This window comes from Grampus griseus (genome assembly GCF_964374135.1).
Source record: "Grampus griseus genome assembly, chromosome: 15".
Lineage (NCBI taxonomy): Eukaryota > Metazoa > Chordata > Mammalia > Artiodactyla > Delphinidae > Grampus > Grampus griseus.
This window is the reverse complement of record NC_139009.1, coordinates 82466353-82489488: the sequence shown is the minus strand read 5'-3', so window position 1 is coordinate 82489488 and position 23136 is coordinate 82466353. Positions and strand designations below refer to the sequence as shown.

Sequence of the window (23136 nt, the reverse complement as noted above, 5' to 3'; positions counted from 1 at the left end):
ATGTCATGTCCTATTAAGTCATGATTATTCGTTCTGGTTATTCAAACTGGGGTAATGGTGGTGGTTAACCATGTGTTCCTCAGGAGGAGGCTGCTGGGAAGGGATTGTCCATCAAAGACCATCTGGACTTGGCCTCCGAACACGCTGCACACGCCGCCAGCTGCCACAGTCTCCGCTGAAGAGGCAACAAGCATCTCCTGCCCTGGAACCCTACCTGTCTAGCCTCCTGCCATAGCCTCCCCTCTCCTCTGACGCACCCCTCCCTTTTGGCTCGCTGGACCTTTGAATCAGGATAAAAACCCCTCTTTATCCACAATCTCTTCCCTGAACACTGTACCCCCTCTTCCCTCGTGTTCCCCGAGAAGCTGGGAAGGGGTTGGGGGAAGGGGCAGGGAGGTTGCTCGGCGTCCAGCGGCTAAGAGTGATTGGCTGGGGTGGGAGGTACCCACGGCCTCAGTAGATCAGGCGCCCTGTGTAAAGTCCTGAGGTTGATGCAGACAGAGGCCAGAGGTGGCTCTGAACCCCCAGGAGTGTTCTGGCTGCCCTGGTAGGGATCTCGACTCAGCATCTCCACAAGCCTAGGACCTCCCAGGAATTCAATTTACAGTTATTAATTGAGCACCTACTGTGTGTTGAGCATGCATTAAGAATTATAGGTAGGGCTTCCCTGGTGGCGCAGTGGTTGAGAGTCCGCCTGCCGATGCAGGGGACGCGGGTTCGTGCCCCGGTCCGGGAAGATCCCACATGCCGCGGAGCGGCTGGGCCCGTGAGCCATGGCCGCTGAGCCTGCGCGTCCGGAGCCTGTACCCTGCAAAGGGAGAGGCCACAACAGTGAGAGGCCCGCGTACCTCAAAAAAAAAAAAAAAGAATTGTAGGTATAGCACTGTCCTAGACAGTTGGGATCCATGCCTTCATGCCCTTTTGGTGTTTTAATGTCTGCAAGAGAAGACAGACGTCGAATAGGGAGTTAAAAGAATAATGAGGGGTACGAGGGTCAAGTACAGGTTACGGGGGGAGAAGGTCAAGGGAAATCTGCCTGTGTGGGTCAACAGAGCCCCTGGGGAGAAGCTCCTCACTAGACAGGATTAGAGAAGGGTAGTCCCACAGCAGCCCCCAGGCCGCTTCCCCCAGCCCCCACGGTGGAGGAAGGCGGACCAGCTCATCCTTAGGTAAGTCGATCGCATGCTCAGGATTCAGAAGAATTTCAAAGCAGTGCTTTACTTTGGGTTCCAGCCACACCTTCTCATCCTTTCAGAGAATATTCACAGGCATGTTCAGGAATGGAGTCTCTTTACCATTTACCTCATCTTCTCACGCAATATGGACCTTCACTTCAGCTTTCCGGGGCCGCTCCACACATCCACCCCTTCCTGCAGTCCCCAACCCTAACCCCTCCTCTTTAGATCCTCTCCCTTTCCTCTTCTGGGTAATCTGGTCCACAGCATTCCGCCTCTTTTCCGTAACCTCCAGTTTCAGCCATTCAGTTTATCATGTTCCGCTCAGATGAAATGGGGAAGGGGGTGTATTGGATCCTGCTGGTAGCGCATCTACCAGCCCCTGGCAGGCTTTTGCACAGCCAACAGCCTTCTCCCCCTGGCATATCACAGCATTAGTACCTTGCTAGAAGAATCCTTTCCACTTCCTCAAAGTTCAGTTCTGTGTTAGTCAGCTAGTTACCCACCAAGAATCCTTCTTCTCTTCTTCTAAATCTAAAGCAGCAGGGTTTTAGTGCGATGTGGCCCCCGAGGCCACATTCCCTGAGTGTGGGCCTGTTGCTGATTTCTCTCCAAGGGAGGGGAGTGATGTTCGCCGTTTCCAGGCCTGGACCTTAAAACAATGCACGTGCACCCACCAAGCTGGAGCACAGACTCCTGGCAACCGTGCTTTGATGATGCAGGGTCTGGGGGAGGGGCAATGATTTTCACCATCCTGTGCCTCTCAACAGCTCAAAGAACAGAGCCGCTCCACTGATCTGGGTCATCCATGTCAGAACTGTAAGCTAGAGAGAAAAACGTATTTATTCTTCAAACCACAGTATTGTTTGGTCTCTTACTGTAAGTAATACAAGTTTCATTACCAAAATGTCTCTTTTTGTCTGGTAGTTGAGTGGGAAGGACCCTCCCCCTGTAAGAAGATACATTTTACAATGTTGTCCATCTCTTTAAGTGCCAATTGAGCATAAAATTACTGCCCTGTGGGGACTTCCCTGGTGGTCTAGTGGTTAAGACTTCACCTTCCAATGCAGGGGGTGTGGGTTCAAACTTTGATCAGGGAGCTAAGATCCCACATGCCTCACAGCCAAAAAAACAAAACATAAAACAGAAGCAATAATGTAACAAATTCAATACAGACTTTAAAAATGGTCCACATCAAAAAAAAAAAATCTTAAAAAAACCAAATTACTCCCCTGTGGCTTTCCTTCCCACAAACACTCCTCACTCTTCTTCACCTGCTTCAGGTCAAGGTGAGTTTTCCCTGGGAAGGTGACAAATGGTAGCTCTTCCCTCAACCACCCCTCCTCCGAGCCTGCAGACATATGGTCTACCAGCCGGCTGCCCAGAGCCCTAGCATCTCTGCAGCTGCTGTGCAGTGAAGCCTCTTCTTCTGGACTCTGCTGTATTACAGCAACCCTCTAAGTTCCGTTTCACCAATGTCTGGAAGGCAAAGACTAAGGCTATAAATAAAATAGGTCCTACTGCCTCTTCTTCAGGGTTTCTATTGGTTGTGACTTAATCTCTTGAGGCAAATTGATGGTTTTAATATTAAACTGAAATACCAAGAGTCAACAAAGAGATCATAGAATTGAGCAAAAAAAATAAACCTTTCCAGAAGATGTATTTTTCCAGCTCTTTGGATGGGGTTTGTTTGGGCCAGGAAAATTTGTTTCTTTCAGGTATTGAGGTAGACAAGATAAATACCTTTATAAAGACTAAGAAAGCCAGAGAGTCTAAACATGGTTGGGGTTGTTTTTGTTGTTTTTCTTTTGTTTTTTCGGCCATGTTGCGTGGCATGCAGGATCTTAGTTCCCTGCAGTGGAAGTGCAGAACGCTAACCACTGGACCACCAGGGAATTCCCTAAACGTGTTGAATTGGAAAAGAATCTGAAACTCCAAGCAGAGGTTGGGTAGGGTCCCTGCTTAGCCTCCCCCAATTCATCCAGATCCCTCCTTGGCCCCAAATCAGGAATAGCTCTGGCATTCCTTGGCCATGATGAACTCCTGCTCCACTCTGACCTTGCACTAGGTATACCATCTCTACCTAATAAGTCAAGGGCTGAGAGGGTAGCAGTTGTAGCTTTGCAACTTCATGTGCAGCTCAACCTTGTACCCTCATCCCATCTCACTCTTTTTTTTTTTTTTTTTCCGGTTCAGTCTAACTTTAGTTTAAAACCATCAGTCTTTTAACAACATTCACAAACATTAACTGTCCCAGCACTAGAGGAAAACATAATGATGACAAGCTAGTCTAGACGGAGGGACCCTGGGTAGAAGGTGTGATCAAATCATAAATGGTACCGTCAATGTATGGAAGGCATGTAATAAGGTCTAAAGGGAAATATTTTATTAATTAAATCATGTATAAATAATGCCTTGATATTGCATTATGATCTGATGCTTTTAATCACTTCAAATGTATGTTAAAGTGTGACTTTTTAATTATAAAAATAAATCCTACTCAGGACATTTTAAAGGCAGCTACGATACTCTTCATAATAGATCTAAAAATCACTCTACTTAGGTGTCTAACTTATTTAGTACATTCACTGTTTGTCTTTCATCATTGACTTGAAGTTGTTTTCTTTCTTCTTATTTTAACCATATTCTCCTAAAGGCCCAAAGTTTCAAACTAAAGGACTGATGTAAACTATTTCACGTGTGGTTGGGCAACTCGTACTGTGAAGACCCAATGCCTTTAAAATATAAAGTGAGGAAAGCAATCTCACTCTTGACCTCAGCCAAGGGCTGATTCCGTGTCCCTGGGAGACAGCCCCTTGTGGTGAAGAACTGTAGACACTGGAGCCAGTTAAACCTGGGTTTGAATTCTGACTCCGGCATTTAGTGAAAGACCTACGGGCCAGCACCTCTATCTCACCCACCGGACTTGCGCGCAGCCCAGGGTCTCATGGAAGTGGGCTGGCTCATCTCATCTTTTGTGACAGGGTCTACAGAGGGGTCTTAAAATATTCTATTTCAGAAAATAGACTTGAGACTTATTGCAAAGGCTTATAAAGGTGAAAATAAAAACCGAATCCTAGAAGTGTGATGTCTAAGTGACATTTTAAAAGGAGGACTCTTAAATTGGATAAGAAGCTTGAGAGACTTCAAAGAAAGAAGGCTGAGTGCAGTGTAGGTTCACGACATGTATCATCGGGGCCCCTCCATACATCCACGCCCCTCAAATATCATTTATAGAGGAGGCACCTGAGAAGGTAAAGGCCTGAGCCTCACAGTTTCTTGTGGAGTCTGGAGTTGGTATGCGGAATTTTTTTTGTTTGTTAGTTTTTTAATTTTATTGAAGTATAGTTGATTTACAATGTTATGTTAACTTCTGCCATACAGCAAAGTGATTCAGCTATACATATATGTGGGTATATATACATATATATATATACATGCTTTTTCATATTCTTTTCCATCATGGAATATCACAGGATATTGAATAGAGTTCCCTGTGCTATACAGTAGGACCTTGTTGTTTATCCATCCTATATATACTAGTTTGCATCTGCTAATCCCAAACTCCCAGTCTATCCCTCCCCCACCCCCCCTCCCCCTTGGCAACCACAAGTCTTTTCTCTATGTCTGTGACCCTGTTTCTGTTTCATAGATATATTCATTTGTGTCCTATTTTAGATTCCACACATATGTGATATCATATGGTATTTGTCTTTCTCTTTCTGACTTACTTAGCTTAGTATGATAATCTCTAGGTCCATCCATGTTGCTGCAAATGGCATTATTTCACTCTTTTTCTGGCTGAGTAATATTCCATTGTGTGTATATATATATATATATATATATATATACACACCACATCTTCTTTATCCATTCATCTGTTGGTGGACATTTAGGTTGTTTCCATGTCTTGGCTATTGTAAATAGTGCTGCCATGAACATAGGGGTGTGTGTATCTTTTCAGATTATAATTTTGTCTGGATCTATGCCCAGGAGTGGGATTGCTGGATCATATTGGAGTTGGTATACGTTAACTTAATGCTGTAACTTCGAGCCCTTGGTCAGCAATATAGAAGCGACTCCCATAGGGCAAGTCCCTTTGGTACCATTTGTGTAACAAAACTCATCTTTGAAATGTAATTAGAGCCAACACTCCCTGAGTGCTCACTAGGTACCATCATGCTAAGCCCCTCACGTGGACCATCTCCTCAGTCATCTCTAAAACGATGTGAAGGTGCTGTTAGTTTTTCATGGAAGTGACCAGCCCACCGTCCCCCAGCTAAAAAGCGGAGTCAGTATCTGAAGCCAGCCAGGCTCTCCCGGGCTTGTGCTCTCAACGCTCGACAATAACGAGATTGTCGGAACACGATAAAACAACACCAAAACCAGCACATTTTAATCATACGTACCCTATTACTTAAAAAATATACCCGATAAGAAATAAGAAATGAAAATGTTGTGTCAATGCTACTTTATTTTTTACACAACTGAATATTCTAGTGAAGAGAGAGCAAGAGAATTCTCTTTAAATACTGTTCACAGAAAGAAATTTGATGTTTGTTCAAAACAAATGCTCAGTTGCCTCATCTGATCCAGTCTCCCTTTGCCGCTGAATTCTGAAAAGAAAAAAGAAAAATGTACAGGTCAGATTGAATCATTATCAGGATGGAGATGAGGCCCAGGGTCATGTTATTATATAACATATTTTAAAATACCTCAATTTGGCATGTCATAAATGCCCATAATTGGTACTCATAAGGTTTGTTGCTGTAACTGATCAGGCCATTAGGTCAGTGTGAGAGCTGTGGCCTCAGGGAACATCTTTCCCAGTTTGACCAGGGCGGCTGTGCTCCCCAGCATCTGGACAGCTCTCTCAGGCACCTGGGGCTGCCAGGGCCCCAGTCACTGTCAGTTGGTCCAGGGGCTCCAGGAGGGAGGCTGGGTTGCCTCTGAAAGACAGTGGCCTCATGTCCCTGGGACCACATCAACATGAGAGACAGTGGTGGCCCAGAGCTGCTTGTGTGCAGGGACTCGAACTGCCACAGGCCAGAAGCCAGGAAATCTCGCCAGATTTCACCTCCAGGTCTCAGAGCATCATTGAATGGAGGGAACAGCCTGGTCTGGTTCTAATCGGAAATGTTCCCACTATAGAGAACTTCTCCCCACCAAGCACGCCAGGGCGGATTTTGCCTCATCACAAGGGCCAGGTGAGAAGTCACAAAAGCTGTGGAGCTTCTGTCCTCTCGCAGCCACTGCTGGAGACAACACACCTGCAAAGAGCTGGCATGAAGCAAAGGCTGCATTGTTTGGGACAGTGCCAGGCTGCAATGGGGTCTCTGTGATGCTGAGAGCAGGAAAGGGAGGGGGCAGAGGAGCCCCTTAGGGGTTTCACATGGCCTCCCTTTCTTGGAACTATTACCCCTCTGGTTGCCTCTCACTGCCCCGCGTCAGACAGATAACATTTGTTTGGAGGAGAAGAGATGCAATGAGGCTGACCTTGGACGATCCTACCAGGTGCTAAGGTCAAGGTTTCTTCCATTCCTTGGCTGAAAAAAAAAAAAGGAGCAGCTTACAGTACTGAGACCATACTGCCTGGAATATCTGTCTTGGTTCCAGACCCTTTCTCTACGCCCTAAGGCTCTGTTCTCCTAACTGAGGCATTAGCAGCTTCCCTGGGGGCTCACCTGGGGAGTCCCAGTCACTGCTACTCTGTGGATCCTCTGGGGCAGTGCTCCAGGACCCTTGCTGCTCCTATGGCCCTGACACTGTCCCTCACCCCACCACTCCACCCCTTAGCCTCTGTTTATGTGGCAGGACGATCCCTAAACAACGCATCACAGGACTTCTCATCCTAAAGACATCATGGAGACCCACTGTTTCTGCAAGTACTTTCCAGAAAACAACCACTAGTAGGGCATGCAGATTTAAAATGTGTACTTGGGATGTCATGGGGGTTTGGGAAAAGTATGACTGAGCCAAGTTAGACAGGTTGCTTCCTGCAGGACATGGTATTCTCTGTAAACCTCGGAGAGTGTCAGGTACAGTGTTTTCGATCGTATTTGATCTTTGCAGAGCATCTCTTAGCACCAATGACCACAGAATGCAGATGGAGGAGCGTACATGTAGTCGGATTCGCACGTTTTTCTGATGCAAACACTGAAGATCTAGGGGGTGAAACAGCTAGGGAGTGGTAGGTCTAGAACTAAAAGACCATCTGTGACTCTGTGACCTTTGCAAGAAGCTCCAAGTTCCCTGGGGAAAAGGACGCCTAGACTCCTATTTCCACTGTGATCGGGGCCGTGCGTCCCGGACCTTCAGGCTCTGGAACACGGACTCCGACTTTGGTTGGCCCGCGCGTCTGTCCATCAGCAGAACTCCCGCCTCCCGCCCCAGAGCTCCTCCCAGAGCCCTGGTGCGTGCAGCCCGTGTCGGTTGGACCCTTTCCTTTCCAAGCATCGAGTCATCCCCTAAGGAAGGGTGAGAAAGTTCCCCTAATGATTCACCAGTTCGCCATGGGGGCCTGTCTGGGCTCATTCTGCAGTAACTCCATAATTGGGGCGGTAGGAGAGAATTGGGGTGAAAAACAGAGAAGAGGAAATATGCTTTACCCTGAAAAGGAAAAATGGTCTTTCCAAGGTGGCAGTGTGATCCTGCAACATAAAAACACAAACCATTATGCAATCACGTTGTGCCGAAGGTCTTTCAAAGATGTCTATGGTAGTGGTTTTCAAGGTGTGGTCCCCAGACCCAAAACATTAACAACACTTGGGAACTTGTTAGAAATGCAAAATCTCAGGTGCCCACTGAATCTCGGGTTGGGGCCCAGCCATCTGAATTTTAACAAGTCCCAAGTGTTTACGGTGCACGGTCAACTTGGAGAAGCACAGATGCTGCACCCCTCCCCAAGTTTGCACAACTGGCCTGTGGGGCCCTGAGCCAGAAAGCAAACCTCCAGGAGCAGATGGCCCCAGGTGACGCATCTGTAAGAACGGAGATGAAATAGTGCCGTCCAAGGGCATCGCTCTATGATTCCTTTCTGCTCCAGGACAAGCCCAGGGAAACCCAAAATTAGATGCTCAGCCTCAGAGAATTTTAGGGCAGAGTGTGAGACCAGTTCTTTCCAGAAGTGATCTAAAGGGGCTGCAAGGTGGCCTGGCTTCAAGCACTCCCCCGTCCTTCTCTCTTTGAGAAGTAGATCTTTTTTGGGGGGTGGTGCTTGCTCAGGGCTTACATACCTTCTTGGTAAGATGCTCTGCAGCAGCTCCGGTATCCTGTGAAGGAATGAGGCCCAGGTTCATTTAATAGGAAACTCATCCCCGAGGCTTGCAGTGTACTGTGATCCTGCCCCTCCCTGATTCCATTCTAAGGTAGCCGGAAGTCAGATGCAAAATGCCTTTCAAGAAAACAGCTAACCGTGGAGCCAATCACAATTTTCTGTTCAGGAAGGCAAGTGTGTTTTCTTGGTCGGGTTACCCTTAGGGTCCAGGACAATGTTAAACTTGCTTGTTCTTCCCAATAGCCTCGACTTGAAATTGGCTCCTGGTTTAGGCAGATTTTCAAGGATATGCCATTTCAGCTTCTTCAGCTCATCTTTCCTTGTGGGTCTGGCCCAATGGTGGAGGCAGACTCAACCTGGAAGTCTGACACCAGTATCCAAGCAAACTGTGGCCTGTGCTTAGAATGACCAATGGGTTTCTCAGGAAGTGAGCGATTTTTCTGGGGTCTTGGCATTTTCAGAGCTAAACCCAGGAACGGGAACGTCCTGGGCAAACTGGAATGAGTCGTTCACCCTACTTGGACTCACAGTGTCCAAAAATTTGTGTTTGTTTCTTTGTTCTGCTACCACGCAACAAAACCTTGATGGACATTTTGAACAGGTTCAGCTATTATTGAAACTAGTCATTTCTAAACTTAAATTTTTTTAATTAAAATTTTTTTTGTTTTTTTAATTTAACTTTATATTAGAGTATAGTTGATTTACAATGTTGTGTTAGTTTCAGAGCTTTTTTTTTTTTAAGAAACGAAGCCCTGCTATAAGAATAAAAGGGCAGGTGGGGCAATGGGAAGCAGAGTATATGATCAAGGCAAGTGTCCATGTCATGGGGAGGAAGAGGAAGGGGCAGGGAAAGTGAAAAAACAACATGAAAACTAAAATGGGAAAAGATGAAGAGCGCAGAGGAGGAGCCCACGGTCACGGAGCTGGACCACAGCCCCTCTCCCCCATTCCCTGCCCTGCAGCCACCGTGTGGAGATTGTACGAGGAGAAAACACCAGTGAGCCCAAAGGGGACAACAGGCATTCACCACGGGTAAGTGAACTTCTAGTGGCATAAAAATATGGTGGAAGGAAAAAGTACATACGCGCTGCCGAAATCTTTTCATCCTTTAGTTGGCGAGCTTAGCCGCCAGACGCATTAGAGAATTCACAGGAGGAAACTGCGGCAAAGAGGCGGTGAGTGTCAGACAGCACCGGGCCCAGGCCCAGGGCTATGTGCATTCCTGTCTGCTCACCCCCTTACAAATGGGTTTAATTTTCAGAGTAAAATCCATTTCCAAGCCTAAGCCTGAAATTTTATGATTTCAATAAAGAACCGCTTGCCTTGCTAGCACATTTCATTCCAACACATCACTCAAAAATATTCCCTTAGGGTAAAACAGACTTGTATCTGCATTAATCCCAAACATTCTGTCCTTCTAGTGTGGAGTGCATCGTCCCAGATAAGCATCTCCATGAAGATCCTCTCTGGCTCCCCAGGTGTGCTCTCCTTATCTAAGGGACGAGGTGGAAGGGCAGCATGCATAACCACCGGCCCCATTCATTTTATTCTCCTGTATGTCTCATCTGTGACTGCCCGCACACACTCAGACATACATACCCTGTCTTATTTGGTCCTGTGAATCCTCCCTGAGTATTTCAGCTCAGAGTAAACGTTAATTCGTGTCACAGACACGGAGTTTATCTTTTCCCTTCCATTTTCTTTTTTTTTTTTTCTTTTTTAGGCTAGAAAGAATCTTTTTTTATTGAACTATATTTGATTTACAATGTTGTGTTAATTTCTGCTGTACAGCAAAGTGACAATTATACACATATATATATTCTTTTTTTCATATTCTTTTCCACTGTGGTTTATCACAGGATATTGAAAATAGTTCCCTGTGCTCTACAGTAGGACCTTGTTGTTTATCCATTCTATTAAATGTAATAGTTTGCATCTACCAACCCCAAACTCCCACTCCATTCTTCCTCACTCCCCACACCCCTTGGCAACCACAAGTCTGTTCTCTATGTCTGTGAGTCAGCTTCTGTTTTGTAGATGGGTTCATTCGTGCCATATTTTAGACTCCACATATAAGTGATATCATATGGTATTTGTCTTTCTCTTTTCCCTTCCATTTTTGACCCTTCTCAACTTGCAGTGCCCATGGCCTGTCCTGATACTATTCCCATCCTTACCTGATCCCCAGTACTAAATCTATAATCTATACTACTCTTGTGTCTTTGCCTCAAAGGGAAAAACATTTTGCTTGGTACTTGTTTATTTTAAGGATCTTTCTGAAGACTTGGAAAGCCTTGACTATATAAACAAGTGACTTTCTAATAGTAGAATTTCAATCACTCTGACTGGATTGATTCTATGACCTTCCCAATATTCTCCAAATCATACCCTGCAGAAATTCACTTCAACAATCTGTTCCTGAGGGTAACTCCAATTTATAATAAGAGAGTTAGAGGCGATGCTTTTTATTCCCACAGCACATACACATTGTGACAGTGACGAAAGATGCACACCCACAGGTCACTATTGAGAATGTGGTACTTCACACTTCACAAAGCGCTTTACAGAATTTAAAACACAGAAGGTAACATGGAGCAATGTAAATAGAGCTCAGTCTTTACCAGGCTTCTTGTACATCTGTTTAAGTGCATAATAAAAAGTTATTTCTTACTAATTTTTCCTTTTCTGTAATTATTCTCTAGCTTTTCAGATCTGTCAACCTCCCCCAACCCCTTCCCCAGAGAGGGAGAGAGAGAATCCCTGCAGCCCCAGGAAAAAGCACCTAGAAAACTATTACCCAAAGTTTCTGGAAGGCCCCTGTTTTTCTACTTATCTGCATATATTAAATGGGAAAGGACAAAGGCGTGCAGAGGAGAGTGACTTTTACAGAGAGATGATTACGATAAAATACTGACCCCGGTTTTAACTGGATGCGTCGGCTTCTGAGTTCTGGCGTAATGAAATAAAAACTAAATAAGAGGAAAAAAAGGTTGATTTTAATTCTAAGCGTCACTTGCTGTAAATGTGGTAGTTGCATGCTCTTGTTACTAGGCTGGTGGTACTCACCCTTTTGTATATGTCTTGATTATCCTGGAAAGAAAATGAGGGTAAGTCACATGGAATTTTACTGGGGCAGGTTTCCAGGAGAAATTACACCGGGGACCTTCCTGATTTACCTGAATATTATGAAATAAATTGGCATTCTAAAAAGAAATCCATTATACAAACTTAATAAGACTATAGTTGATGCAGAATCTTGCCAAAAGGAAAGTTGCCAGCGACATCATTATTTTAAAACTTAATCTTATTTTACCTTTTCAATCTTCAGGGGAAAAACATACTCTATGATGCATTGAAGCAATACCCTAATCAGTTCCCAGATAGCCATCTAACTAAGAGGTGGGATAAAATAACGATTGCAACTTTTAATTTGCTGCTGGGCATATTAATTCAGTTTTTAATTCAGTTTTCTTAGGGTTGGTTCATATTGACCAAATTTTTTCCCTAAAAGCTTTCTACATGAATCTTCACTGTTCTTGCAGAAAGTCCAGCTTTTAATTTCTAAATCCTTGTTAGAGCACCACCCTGTTCTGTCTGCATGGATGACAGCCCAGGAAAAGCTGTACTGGCAGCATATCCTACTCAGAGAGGTACTGTGAATGATGTTGTAAATATCTCGTTACTATTGATCTCATCTCATTTACATCTAAACATTGTTGAAACAGCTCAAACTCCAATCAAGACAGAAATGAAAGTTGTTAGTAACGTGTCTAATTTTGTTGCTGTGAGTACAACTTCCTACAAACTTCGTGGAGGGTTTCTGCAGTAACCAATACTTACATATTCTCTCTTTCTCTCTTTGTTATGCGTGTACATGTACCCACATGAATATGGGCGCACACACACACACACACACACACACACAGACACACAAAATAATGAACCAAAATTACTCATAGCAGAGGCTCAGTGGACATTAACTTTCTGTTTCTTCATGATCACCATTTCTAAATCAGCAGAAAGTATTTACTATTTTTACAACTTCCGGTCTCTTTGTCAGCATCTGTTCACAGAAGTGTGTGTGTGTGTGTGTGTGTTCTGGACACCTATTGGGCAAATATTTTTGCCCAATAGGTAATATATTTTTGTTATCATGTTCATCAACTTTATACCATTACTTTTCAAGCCCCCCCACAAAATAACCAAGGAATTTGAAGATGATTTTCCAGGTGACGAACACCAACTCTCAAGATTTCATATGCACCTTCCTTCCTTTATTTTTTTTTCTTTTTAGAGAAAAAAAATATTTTAAAAATTTTATCTATCTATCTTGGAGACTGCTTCCCCAACTAGAATATAAATTCCATGAGAGCAGGTAATTTGGTCTGTTTGGATCACTACTGTATCCCCACCTGACATGTAATTTTATGTATATACATGATTATGTATATGATATGTATATGTGATTATGATCCTTATAAGAATGCAGATGAACTACCAATATTTTATGGTCATTTATATTTAGGAGATTCACTCGTTATTTCCTAAAACTGTATTCTTACACACACACTTACACATACACGCAGAATTCTCCTATAGGTAGCAAAAGAGTGTGCTTATTTACAGATATCAATTATGGTATAAGCAGGTGCACTGTTATAAATAAAAGAATTACCATATGTATATTCATTGTTTTACCTTAGGTTGTCTAGAAAGAGTTGCCCAATATGCCAGCTGCTAAAAAATGAGGAAAATGAATCAAAGATAAGTACAAATTCCTTAATCAATAGAAGTAAAATTAAATCCTAAAGTTGCCTCATTTATGAACGTTGCATTATCTTCTCACAGTGGCCATAAATTTCAACACAACTCCCAAGATGACTTAAATGAAGCCATGAAAATGAAAACAGTGAGTTTCTGCTGCAGCCAAGAATCTGATCTTAACATAGTTTTAAGTGAACATTATCCACTTGATAGTTTCAAGGCTAAGGCTAAATAAAAATCTCACATTACTGAACAGTGGTGTACCTCAAGCTTCACGATATCCAAGCCATCTGGAGGATCAGCTAAAGGTCGAGGAAACCCTATTGTGAGAAATCATAAAAATCTCTATTAGGAGAAAAGAGGTTGTAGCGTTAACTTTTTAAAAACATATTTATTTATTTATTGGCTGCATCGGGTCTTAGTTGCAGCACATGGGCTCCTCTCTAGTTGTGGTGCGTGGGCCTAGTTGCCCTGCAGCAGGTGGGATCTTAGTTCCCCGACCAGGGATCAAACCGGCGTCCCCTGCATTGCAAGATGGATTCTTAACCACTGGACCACCAGGAAAGTCCAGCATTAACTTTTAAATCTTTACCATGAAGAGCACACAGCGATTCTATTAATACCATGTTGTTAAAAGGATTGTTAAAGAAAACACACTTCTACCTACCACTAGCAAATCTGAGATTTGTACCAAAGTTAATTAAAAATTGCATGGTTTTTTATTTACCAGGAGTTAGCAGCACAAGAGTTAGTTAACAAGTTAGGAGACAGGGAAAAAATTACCTAGTTAACAACTTAATTTGTATTTTTGAAATGGAGCAGAGCCCTATGGTCCTTGCCCCCTCATGTCCTCCTCCTGCCTTTTGTCTGTAGAAAAACTCTAGCCAAAAGATAAGTTTAATCCAAGAAGTGAGAAAATGCAGAAACAAAAGAAAACATTCCCAAAAGACTAAATAAAAATAGTTTAGTCAGTAAGCAAAGTCAAGGACCTTTAGTTCCTTCTCAAGGGCTATAGATAATATTCTGAGCCATATCCTGTGAGCTGTCTTGTAGATACTAAAACCTCCATCAGGTGGAAGAAGTTAACTACACGCTGGCCAGGCTGTAGCCATGACATAAGCTGCCACAATTCTGAGAACTGGCCTCAAGGAAATGGGAACAACCCAACCCGAGAACTGAAGATTAACTATACTTAAAACAATCAAGATGATGCTGGTCAGACCACCACATGACCAATTTCAAGCTTACCGTCAGAGCTGACTGTGCTGTTTCTGCATGTAGCCCCCTCCCTCCATCTATAAAAGCTCTTGCCCCCTGATTGTCGGGGGTGGGGGGGCGTGGCTGGGGAGTCGGCCTTTGGACAGGCCTTTGTCCACCCTCCCCGCTCTACTGCCAGCACCTGACATAAAGGAAGCTTTCCTTTCCAGCAACCTTGCCTCTTTATTGGCTTTTGAGTGGCGAGCAGCTGCACCCCACTTTTGGTAATATTTTGATGGAATATATAAGGACAGGATATCAAGAGATGGTGTCAGTAAGTAGGTGCATCAGAGTCACTCTTGGAACTTTTAAGAAATACGGATACCTGTCTCTCTGCTTCATCAGACTCTTCAGGAATAGGGATATGGGGAAGGTTGCTACTGGTAATGCAGCTGAGTAAGTAATGCAGCTGAACCCTATACCGGTCAACTTTTATCTGACCTAGATGAAGTCTTCATCTCGTTTGCATGTAACACAACACTTGGAGGAAAAGCTAATACTGCAACTGAAAGAATCAACGGGATATGTCAAAACTAAGAAGATGAAATTAAATGGGATAAATATAAGACCCTGAATTTAGATTTTAAAAATCTGAGACAGGGAATATCTGGCTCAAGAGTAGTATTTTTTTTTTTTAAAAAAATACTGAGTGATATATTGCTCCCTGCCGTCTCACTATAAGCCAAGAAAAAGCTGAGGCAATCTTGTGCTGGATTCAAAAGATAGTGTCCCAACCTTGAAAGGTAATAGTCCTGCTTGAAATGATAGGATTTGTTGTGAGTTAAGGGAACTGAGCACAGTTTTCTTTGGCAAAAAGGGAAAAATTAGGAAGTGTGTGTTAACTGCCATCAACTGTTCTGAGAACCTGTCATAAGAAATATTAGTCCTGGGCTTCCCTGGTGGCACAGCGGTTGAGAGTCCGCCTGCCGATGCAGGGGACGCAGGTTCGTGCCCCAGTCCGGGAAGATCCCACATGCCGCAGAGCGGCTGGGCCCGTGAGCCATGGCCGCTGAGCCTGCGCGTCCGGAGCCTGTGCTCTGCAACAGGAGAGGCCACAACAGTGAGAGGCCCGCGTACCGCAAAAAAAAAAAAAAAGAAATATTAGTCTTATTCTGTATATCCCCAAAGGGCAGAACTAGGGCTAGTGGTTAGAAGTTGCATGTGATCAGATTTCAGCTCAGTGTAAAGAAGTTTGTGATGATTGGAGCTATTCAAAAATGAAAAGAAATTCAAACCAATCTTATAAGGAATGATTAAGAGGTTCTGTGCTAACAATACAATGATAAATACCATAGGGACCTTATCCTCAGGGAACAGAAAATTAAATTGGAAAAAGAGGGAGGTGGATATAAATATATAGACAGATAAATAAAAGGTAGTAAGAAATTTCCAAAACAAGTTTCTATTGGAAACCAGGGGAGGCAGCTGCTGGCTGACTTTGGCTGGTAGTGAGTTGGGTGTCACTGAAAGTAATCAACTAGGGAAATCATAAAGGCGACCTGCTCTCCTGAGAGTTTAAACTAGATGACCTCCACGGTTCCTTGCAATGCCTAGGCTTTGTGATTACACTACAGGACATGGCAAAACAAGCATGCTATTTCAAATATATTTTCTGTTTGAATATATTTTCAAAGATTTTCTACTCTCTGAAACCAAAATTCTAATGGAAAATTCTAAAATTTTGAAATAATTTGTGTTTCCAACTGGAGCTTCCACCATATCCTGCATCATATAGCGAGTTACCTGGAGATGGGTAACAAATTTCGACTAGGGACCCCATACCCAACTCCTGTTCCCTACAGGGAACCCCTTTTCCCTGCAAAAGCACTGGTTCTCAGAATTTGGTGAAGAGACACCCGCGTCCGGTCAGCACCTCGGACAGCGCCCAAGTCTTGGAAGACATGGGGCCTCAGCTGCGCTCCCAGGGCCTCTCCCCCCCCCCCCCGCCCAACCCCCTCACCTTCCCCGCCAGGCCCACAGGAGAAGCTAAGAGAAGATTCCCTTTCTCTGTGCTCGCTCCCACACCTCTCTTCTCCAACTGTTCCTCAATCCTCAGTCTTTGGCACTGTAAGCTCGTCTCTGCTCTCATCTCTTCAGAATTCCAAGAGCACAAATGGCTAATACGTTGGAGTCGTCCCCCGACTCATATCCCTCACAATTTCAGCGGCACATCCTGGGGTCAGCCCTGGGACAGGAGCTGTTTAAAGGCAGTTCCACAGGGGAAAGTAACCTCCTTTGGTAAAAGGCTGCGGCATCTAGCTCTGTCCATCCTCTCTGATGGAAGCCATTTCCAAAGGGTAGAAATGAGAGTAGGTGAGGGAACCAAGCTAGACTCCCTCCAGAAGTGCCCTGAAAGGTCAAGGTCTGTCCCAGTCTTCCTTAGAGCTCAGGCCAGCTGGGGTCTGTTGAAGGGGTCCCCTTACCTGAGGAGGGAATCTGTAGTAGGCAGAAGCAATAAATGGCCAAAATGGATGGGAATTGGGCAAGAAGATGCTTCATCTTCAAAGTGCGGTTTCTCTTTGCTGACCACAGCTGTGTTCTGCTGGGATAGGAGTTGAGCATTTCCCGAAGTTCCACAGGCAGAGACAACACTGCGTCTGGCCAGCCCAGTGGAGAAGGTGCCTTTATTTGCGACGCCCTGAAGCCCATTGGCTGAGCACCAATCAGCTTTGCGCAGGAGGACGCGGCTTTTCCCATAAATGTCGTGCTGGGCCCTTATTTGTAGAATTATATCCTCCTGGTGTAGGCATTGTAGAATCACCTTTTTCAACCCAGCAATAAAAGTAAAAACTGGAGAGTCATAATTGTTATTCTATAGTAGTTTGAGAAACATTTTTTTGACTCAAAAAAAGGTTTTTTTCTTTTTTAAATTAAATCACTGGATATAAATCTGTAAATTCTTGGATGATGAAGTCTTGTTTTATAAGAAGCTGTTTATTCTCCACCCTTAACAAAGGATGTTTTATAGTCTTTGGTGCACCTGAGAACAAAATTTGGAGTCCTGGATATAACATTAGAAGAAATTCAGAAGTTCAGTTAAGGTTTTTAAAAAATTAATTATGGTTAGAAATTACACTTCTTATGGTTTCTCCAGATTCGTTTCTATGAACAAGTTAAATATTTCAAATTTAATCAGTATTCAAGAAAATATGACAGTGTTTAAAATAGTAATAACAAAATTACTCCATCTACTGAGGTCCATTTAGCATTTCACCTAGGTTATTCCATGTAATTTTGCAGAAAACCTATAAGGAATGTATTTCTTTCCTAATTCTATGAATGGAGAAATTGAGGCTGGGAGAGATTAAGGAACTTGCGAAAGCCACCAAGCCATCAAGGATGCAGAGAAGGGATTTGGACCCAAGGTCGCCTCAGTAAGAGTGTGGGATTCTAGTTGATATGTTAATTTTTTCTAAAAAGAGCCTCCTTAAGATTGGATATGAGATAGAAGGAAGAAGGAAAAAGAATGAAGTGAGCTGTCTTGCAAAAAGTGTAACATATACAGCATATGCGAAATAGCTTTAGGATTTTTTCCACCATGCATATCTTTAATTTTTGCCTTTAAGGATGAGGAGAATAATTTTTGGTGGAAGTTGCTCAGCATGGGCTATTTATTTATGACTTAAAATGTGGTATTTTGCCGAAAATTTTCTAATTCATAACAGAGCAGGAATTATAAACTATAGCCATAATTTTAGCCTACTTCTTTGAGCCAGCAAGAAATAGAGATTTCTATTTATTACAGTATTTACCACTTTGGTTCAAGGAGAATCACCAAGGCCTTTAAACACCACAGAGAGATGATGTCTTTTGTATTAAAATACACCCACTGCCTAACAGCAAGTCTCTACTGAATGAAAGAAAAAAAGTGAATGATTGCTTTTTGAACATAAACCTTTTATGTATGTCTTATTGAATGGACATTAGGGACACAAATGGACATTCTAGACACAAAACACACACATAATAGCAAAGATTTGTGGCAGTTCTACAAAATGTCAATCAACAAGTACTTTTTGAACATCTGGTCTGTGTCTACCAGTGAACTAGGTACTCTATACACAAACATACATTTTTCAAATAAACCTATAGGATAACTGACTTTATCAAATTTATTTTGTTTCCTTTGCATATTTTGCGCTCATTATTTCTCAGATATTCAGGATAAAAAAATAAATTATTTTTAATAATAATTCAGAAATGGGAAAAGGAAAAACCAAGAAAAAAATCTGCATTGATACTATTCAACAACATTGGTATAGACTGAATTGTGCTGAAACCCTGACCCCACGTGACTGTATTTGGAAATGGAGCTTTTTTTTTTTTGCAGTACGCGGGCCTCTCACTGTTGTGGCCTCTCCCGCTGCGGAGCACAGGCTCCGGACGCGCAGACTCAGCGGCCATGGCTCACGGGCCCAGCCGCTCTACAGCATGTGGAATCTTCCCGGACCGGGGCACGAACCTGCATCCCCCGCATCGGCAGGCGGACTCTCAACCACTGCGCCACCAGGGAAGCCCGGAAATAGAGCTTTTAAGCCGGTAATTCAGGTTAAATGGCATAAGGATGGGGCCCTAAGCCAACAGGACTGGTGTCTTTATAAGAAGAGGTAGAGACACCAATTCTTCCCCACTCCCCCACCCCATGCACGCACAGAGAAAAGGCCAGAAGAGGACACAGCGAGAAGGTACTGTCTGCAAACAGAGGGGAGAGGTCTCACCAGAAACAATCTTACTGGGACCTTGATCTCAGACTTCCAGAATCCAAACTAGGAGAAAAGAAATTTCTGTTGTTCAAGCCACCCAGCCTGTGGTCTTTTGTTATGACAGCCCAACCAGACTAACACAAACACAGGGATTCTTAGCTAGTTCAATACAAAAAAAAAAAAAAAAAAAGAAAAAAAAAGAAATACAAAGTAAAAGGTGGAAACTCTCATTGTTTAAAATGATACAATTATCTACCCCCGAAAATCCAAAGGAATCAACTGACAAATTATCAGAATGAATAAGAGTTATGAAACAGCCGGATTTAAAGAAAACTATTTTCAGGAATAATTTTCTTAGACACGAGCAAAAACAAATTGAAAAATGTTTATTAGAAAATGTAAATAGCTTAAAGAACTATGAAATATTGAGAACTAAACCAAACGATAAATATGGACTATATTAAAAAATAAAAGTACAGAACTTTACCGAAGGACATAAAAGAATATGTGAATAAATGAAAAGATACATCATGAATCTAGACAACATTCACTGTTGTTAAAGTTTCAACTAATGGCAAATTCACCTATAAAGTCAGGATAATCCTTACTAAACTTCCAAAATGACTTTTCATAGAATTTTAAGACTGATTCTGAAATTAGTTTGGGAGAGAAAATATTCTAGAATATGCAAGAAATTTCTTTAAAAAAGAATGATACTTTGTTAATGTAAAAATGTACTATAAAGCAATAGTAATTATGTTGTAGCAGTCATTTTGTTATTGATCCACCAACAGGCAAATAGGTCAATGGAAAGGAATAGAGTCTTGAAGCAGACCAGTTTAATACAGAGTCAAGGTGGTATTTCAAATCAGTGCAAAAATAATGAACTACTCAATAAATGGTGGTTAGGGCAATTGGCTATCCATCTGGAAAAAATTCCCTATTTCACACTATACGTTAAAATAAATTCCAGAGGATTAATGAATTAAATCTAACACACACACACACACACAGGCACAGGCACACACACGCACACACACTTATATAAAATGCTATATTAGGAAAAAAAAGAGAGTAAATAATTGATTGGAAATTGCTCTTGAGCAAAACCCAGAACAGGGGAGGCTCTACAGTGGAGCTGGATTTGACCGGGATTTAAAAGACAAGTGGAGTTTGCGGAGCAGAGCAGGTAGGTAAGGGCAGTATGAAAGGTACAAAGGTGAGAAAGTATCAGAGAAAAGTGAAGTTTGGTGCTTCCAGAGATTGGGGACAGAAGTGTGGCTGATAGCTGGAATGGGAGGAGAGATAGGTGTGGCATCTTTTGGGAGGTTGTTGGGACTACCACAAAGATGATGGGGAAGCAGAATGGAGGGCTCGATGGAAGCAGGTTGTCAGTCTGCAGACTTGTAGTGAGAGTAGTCAATGAGTCATTTTTATCTGCTTACTCTCCCCATCTGCAAACGCAGCTGCCCGCCAACAGACGGCAATCCTCTGATGTTAGAACTTGGCCTCCTCCTGCGGGAAGGGAGAGAAGGGAGAGGAACACATTGGTTAGCGGCTGGGCTGGCGCGGAAAGCTGCCCTTGAAGAGCCTGCTATGCCGATCAGGAGTTGGATGTATTGTGTCGGAATCAGGACCTCGAGGTCTGAGGTTTGAAAGCAGGGATGGTGGGATCTGAAGATGCAGGCATCCTCAGGTGTAAAATAGTGAGGGCCAGACCCCAGAGTCTTACCGAGAACAGAGAAGAGGGGGTGGATTCAGACGTTTGAACCGGAGAATTGGCAGGAGTTGGGGATGATTGGAGGCTGGAGGAAAAGAAGAAGCTGGAGAGGCCTCCAAGGGGTGAGGTCTTCAACGCAGAGCAGAGCCGCAGCCTTGACTGAGGCAGGCTTGGAGGGAGGGCGGTGGGTTGCTGTGCTGGTTATGTGCCTGCAGAGGATACAAACAGGAGGTTCCAGGATGTAGCTGGAAACGAGTGCCTTGTGCTTTAGAAAGAGACTGAACTGTGTGGATTTAATCATCGGGAGCACAGGTGTAGCGGCTGCAATCACTAGAAAAGACGTCGCTTTGGGAGAACGAATGGAGTAAAGGAACCTGAGAGCAGCGGCGAGACATCGGGAATATCAGGGCTCAAGCGCAGGGGCGGAACAGAAGCCAAAAGGGGATCCAGAGGGAACTGTCAGGGAGAGAGGGACGGTGCATTTAGCATCTAGGATGCCGTGGGTGAGCGGTGTCGACAGGGGCTGGCGTGAGCATGCGCAGACGCAGAGACCGCAGAGGAGCACGTGCAGACCAGCCTTCGAAGCACAGAAGGTGAGAGGGCTGCGCACAAGGGAAGCTCCGTAATAAATGAAGGGTGAAGGAGATGGGGACACGCAGGTCGGCAGAGCAGAGGAATTGGTAGAGACAGGGAGATGAAAGGAAACTGAGAAGCCAAAGTCATGGAGTTATCCAAGGGGACAGAGTCACAAGCCAGGAGGAGGGATCAGTCTCTCTGCTCTGAAACAGGAGGGAAGGAGATAAAGGCACACACAGGGCTGGAGAAGGAATTTGAGCCGGGTTATGTAAAGAAGAGGCTAAGGTACCTAGCTGGAGGCTGGTGAGAAGAAGCGGGAAGTTAGGGCAATTTCGAGGCAAAACCTCACACAGTCCATATTCCCTCTGTTAAATTCTCTTTCCACTTTTTCCTGCTCCATATTTTAAATTTTTAAATATTTTCATAAGACAGGCCTGCTTTATTCTTCACAGTGCTAAGTAATGGAATCCAAGCCCTGACGTAATAGACCCTTCTAATTGCTCGTAAGAGAAATCTCAGCTAAAGAAGAAAGTGTATCCCTCTCTGACGGAAACAAACTAAACAAGATGAAAGCTCAGAGAAATGTTTTTCTACATCATGTAATCATGCTCGTCCATGTTGTTTCTAACACAAGTATCACAAAACATCGGAACTTCAGAGATTGTTGCTACGGCTTCTGCAAATCACTGTAGCTTCCGTGAAGGCGGTGATCCTCATTGGTCTGTTTCACCCCCTTTGAGATCTGTTTTCTGAAAGGCATATATATTTGTGAGTCTTTAAGTCAAAAGAGGGCCAGGGGCACTTTGCTCATCTTCCATCTGTGTGGAGCGAAAATAATAACAATGAACCCAACCCTATGATTTTTTTTTGTTATCGTAAACAAAGAATTTGAAAGAGTAACTCATGTAAGTTAATGGTAATAGACGCTTGAGAAGCCAGGTAGGAAATGAAAAAAAAATGGCTACGGTCAGAGGGAAGGTTCGAATGGTCATTGTGGACAGTCTTCATGATTGTGGGCTGTTCTTCATGGTTCTGCACAGGCCAAGGAGCAGGAGAGGAAGGTTCTGGAAACTCAAGGAGATGAGGGGGCTCTGGAACTGAAGGACCTCAGACCTTTGCTGGAGAGTCAGGCCACCTCCAAGAGCCATTTCCTGGACACCAACTGAGGAAAACCAGCCCCAGGGGAGATTCCTGCCCCCCGACTGTCTTTGGGAGCCTTTAGCAAGGCTGCCTGGTGCACAGACTGCACTGCTGCCACCTTTGTTTGCAGAGACCAGCTGCCTATCCACCTCGATAAGTTGTCCCTTTTGAGTCACTTTCCCATAGTTGAGAGAAGTTAAACACCCTCCTTGGAAACAGATGTGATCATTAGCTCCATGGGGACTAAGGGCTATCGTGGTTTGTAACTTCTGAGGGCACATGGGTCTCTCCGGGTATGTGAGGGAAACCATACATCCTCATCTCTGAAAAATTCACAGGCACATCTGGATACCCAATTTTAATACCATTTCAGGGGTTCAGGCACATCATTCTTTCCACAGTCCTGTTTTTCTATTGTTGTCAAAGTATAATTTACATATAATAAAATACACCCATATTAAGTATATCCTTGAAGGAATTTTGATAAATATATACACCCAAATAGCCACCATCAAAATCAAAATC

At 43.6% G+C, this 23136-nt stretch overlaps 1 protein-coding gene across 1 annotated transcript; it reads right to left on the bottom strand.

The window, feature by feature from the left end:
- Window positions 1-6682: 6682 nt before the first annotated feature.
- NMS (neuromedin S) lies at window positions 6683-16971 on the bottom strand (the record flags this gene model as incomplete). The annotated part of the gene is given in 9 exon segments (XM_082672780.1): window positions 6683-6721; window positions 7784-7825; window positions 9536-9559; window positions 9563-9610; window positions 11367-11420; window positions 11518-11541; window positions 13150-13188; window positions 13480-13535; window positions 16896-16971. Coding segments are annotated over 9 exon segments (402 nt in total).
- Window positions 16972-23136: the final 6165 nt, after the last annotated feature.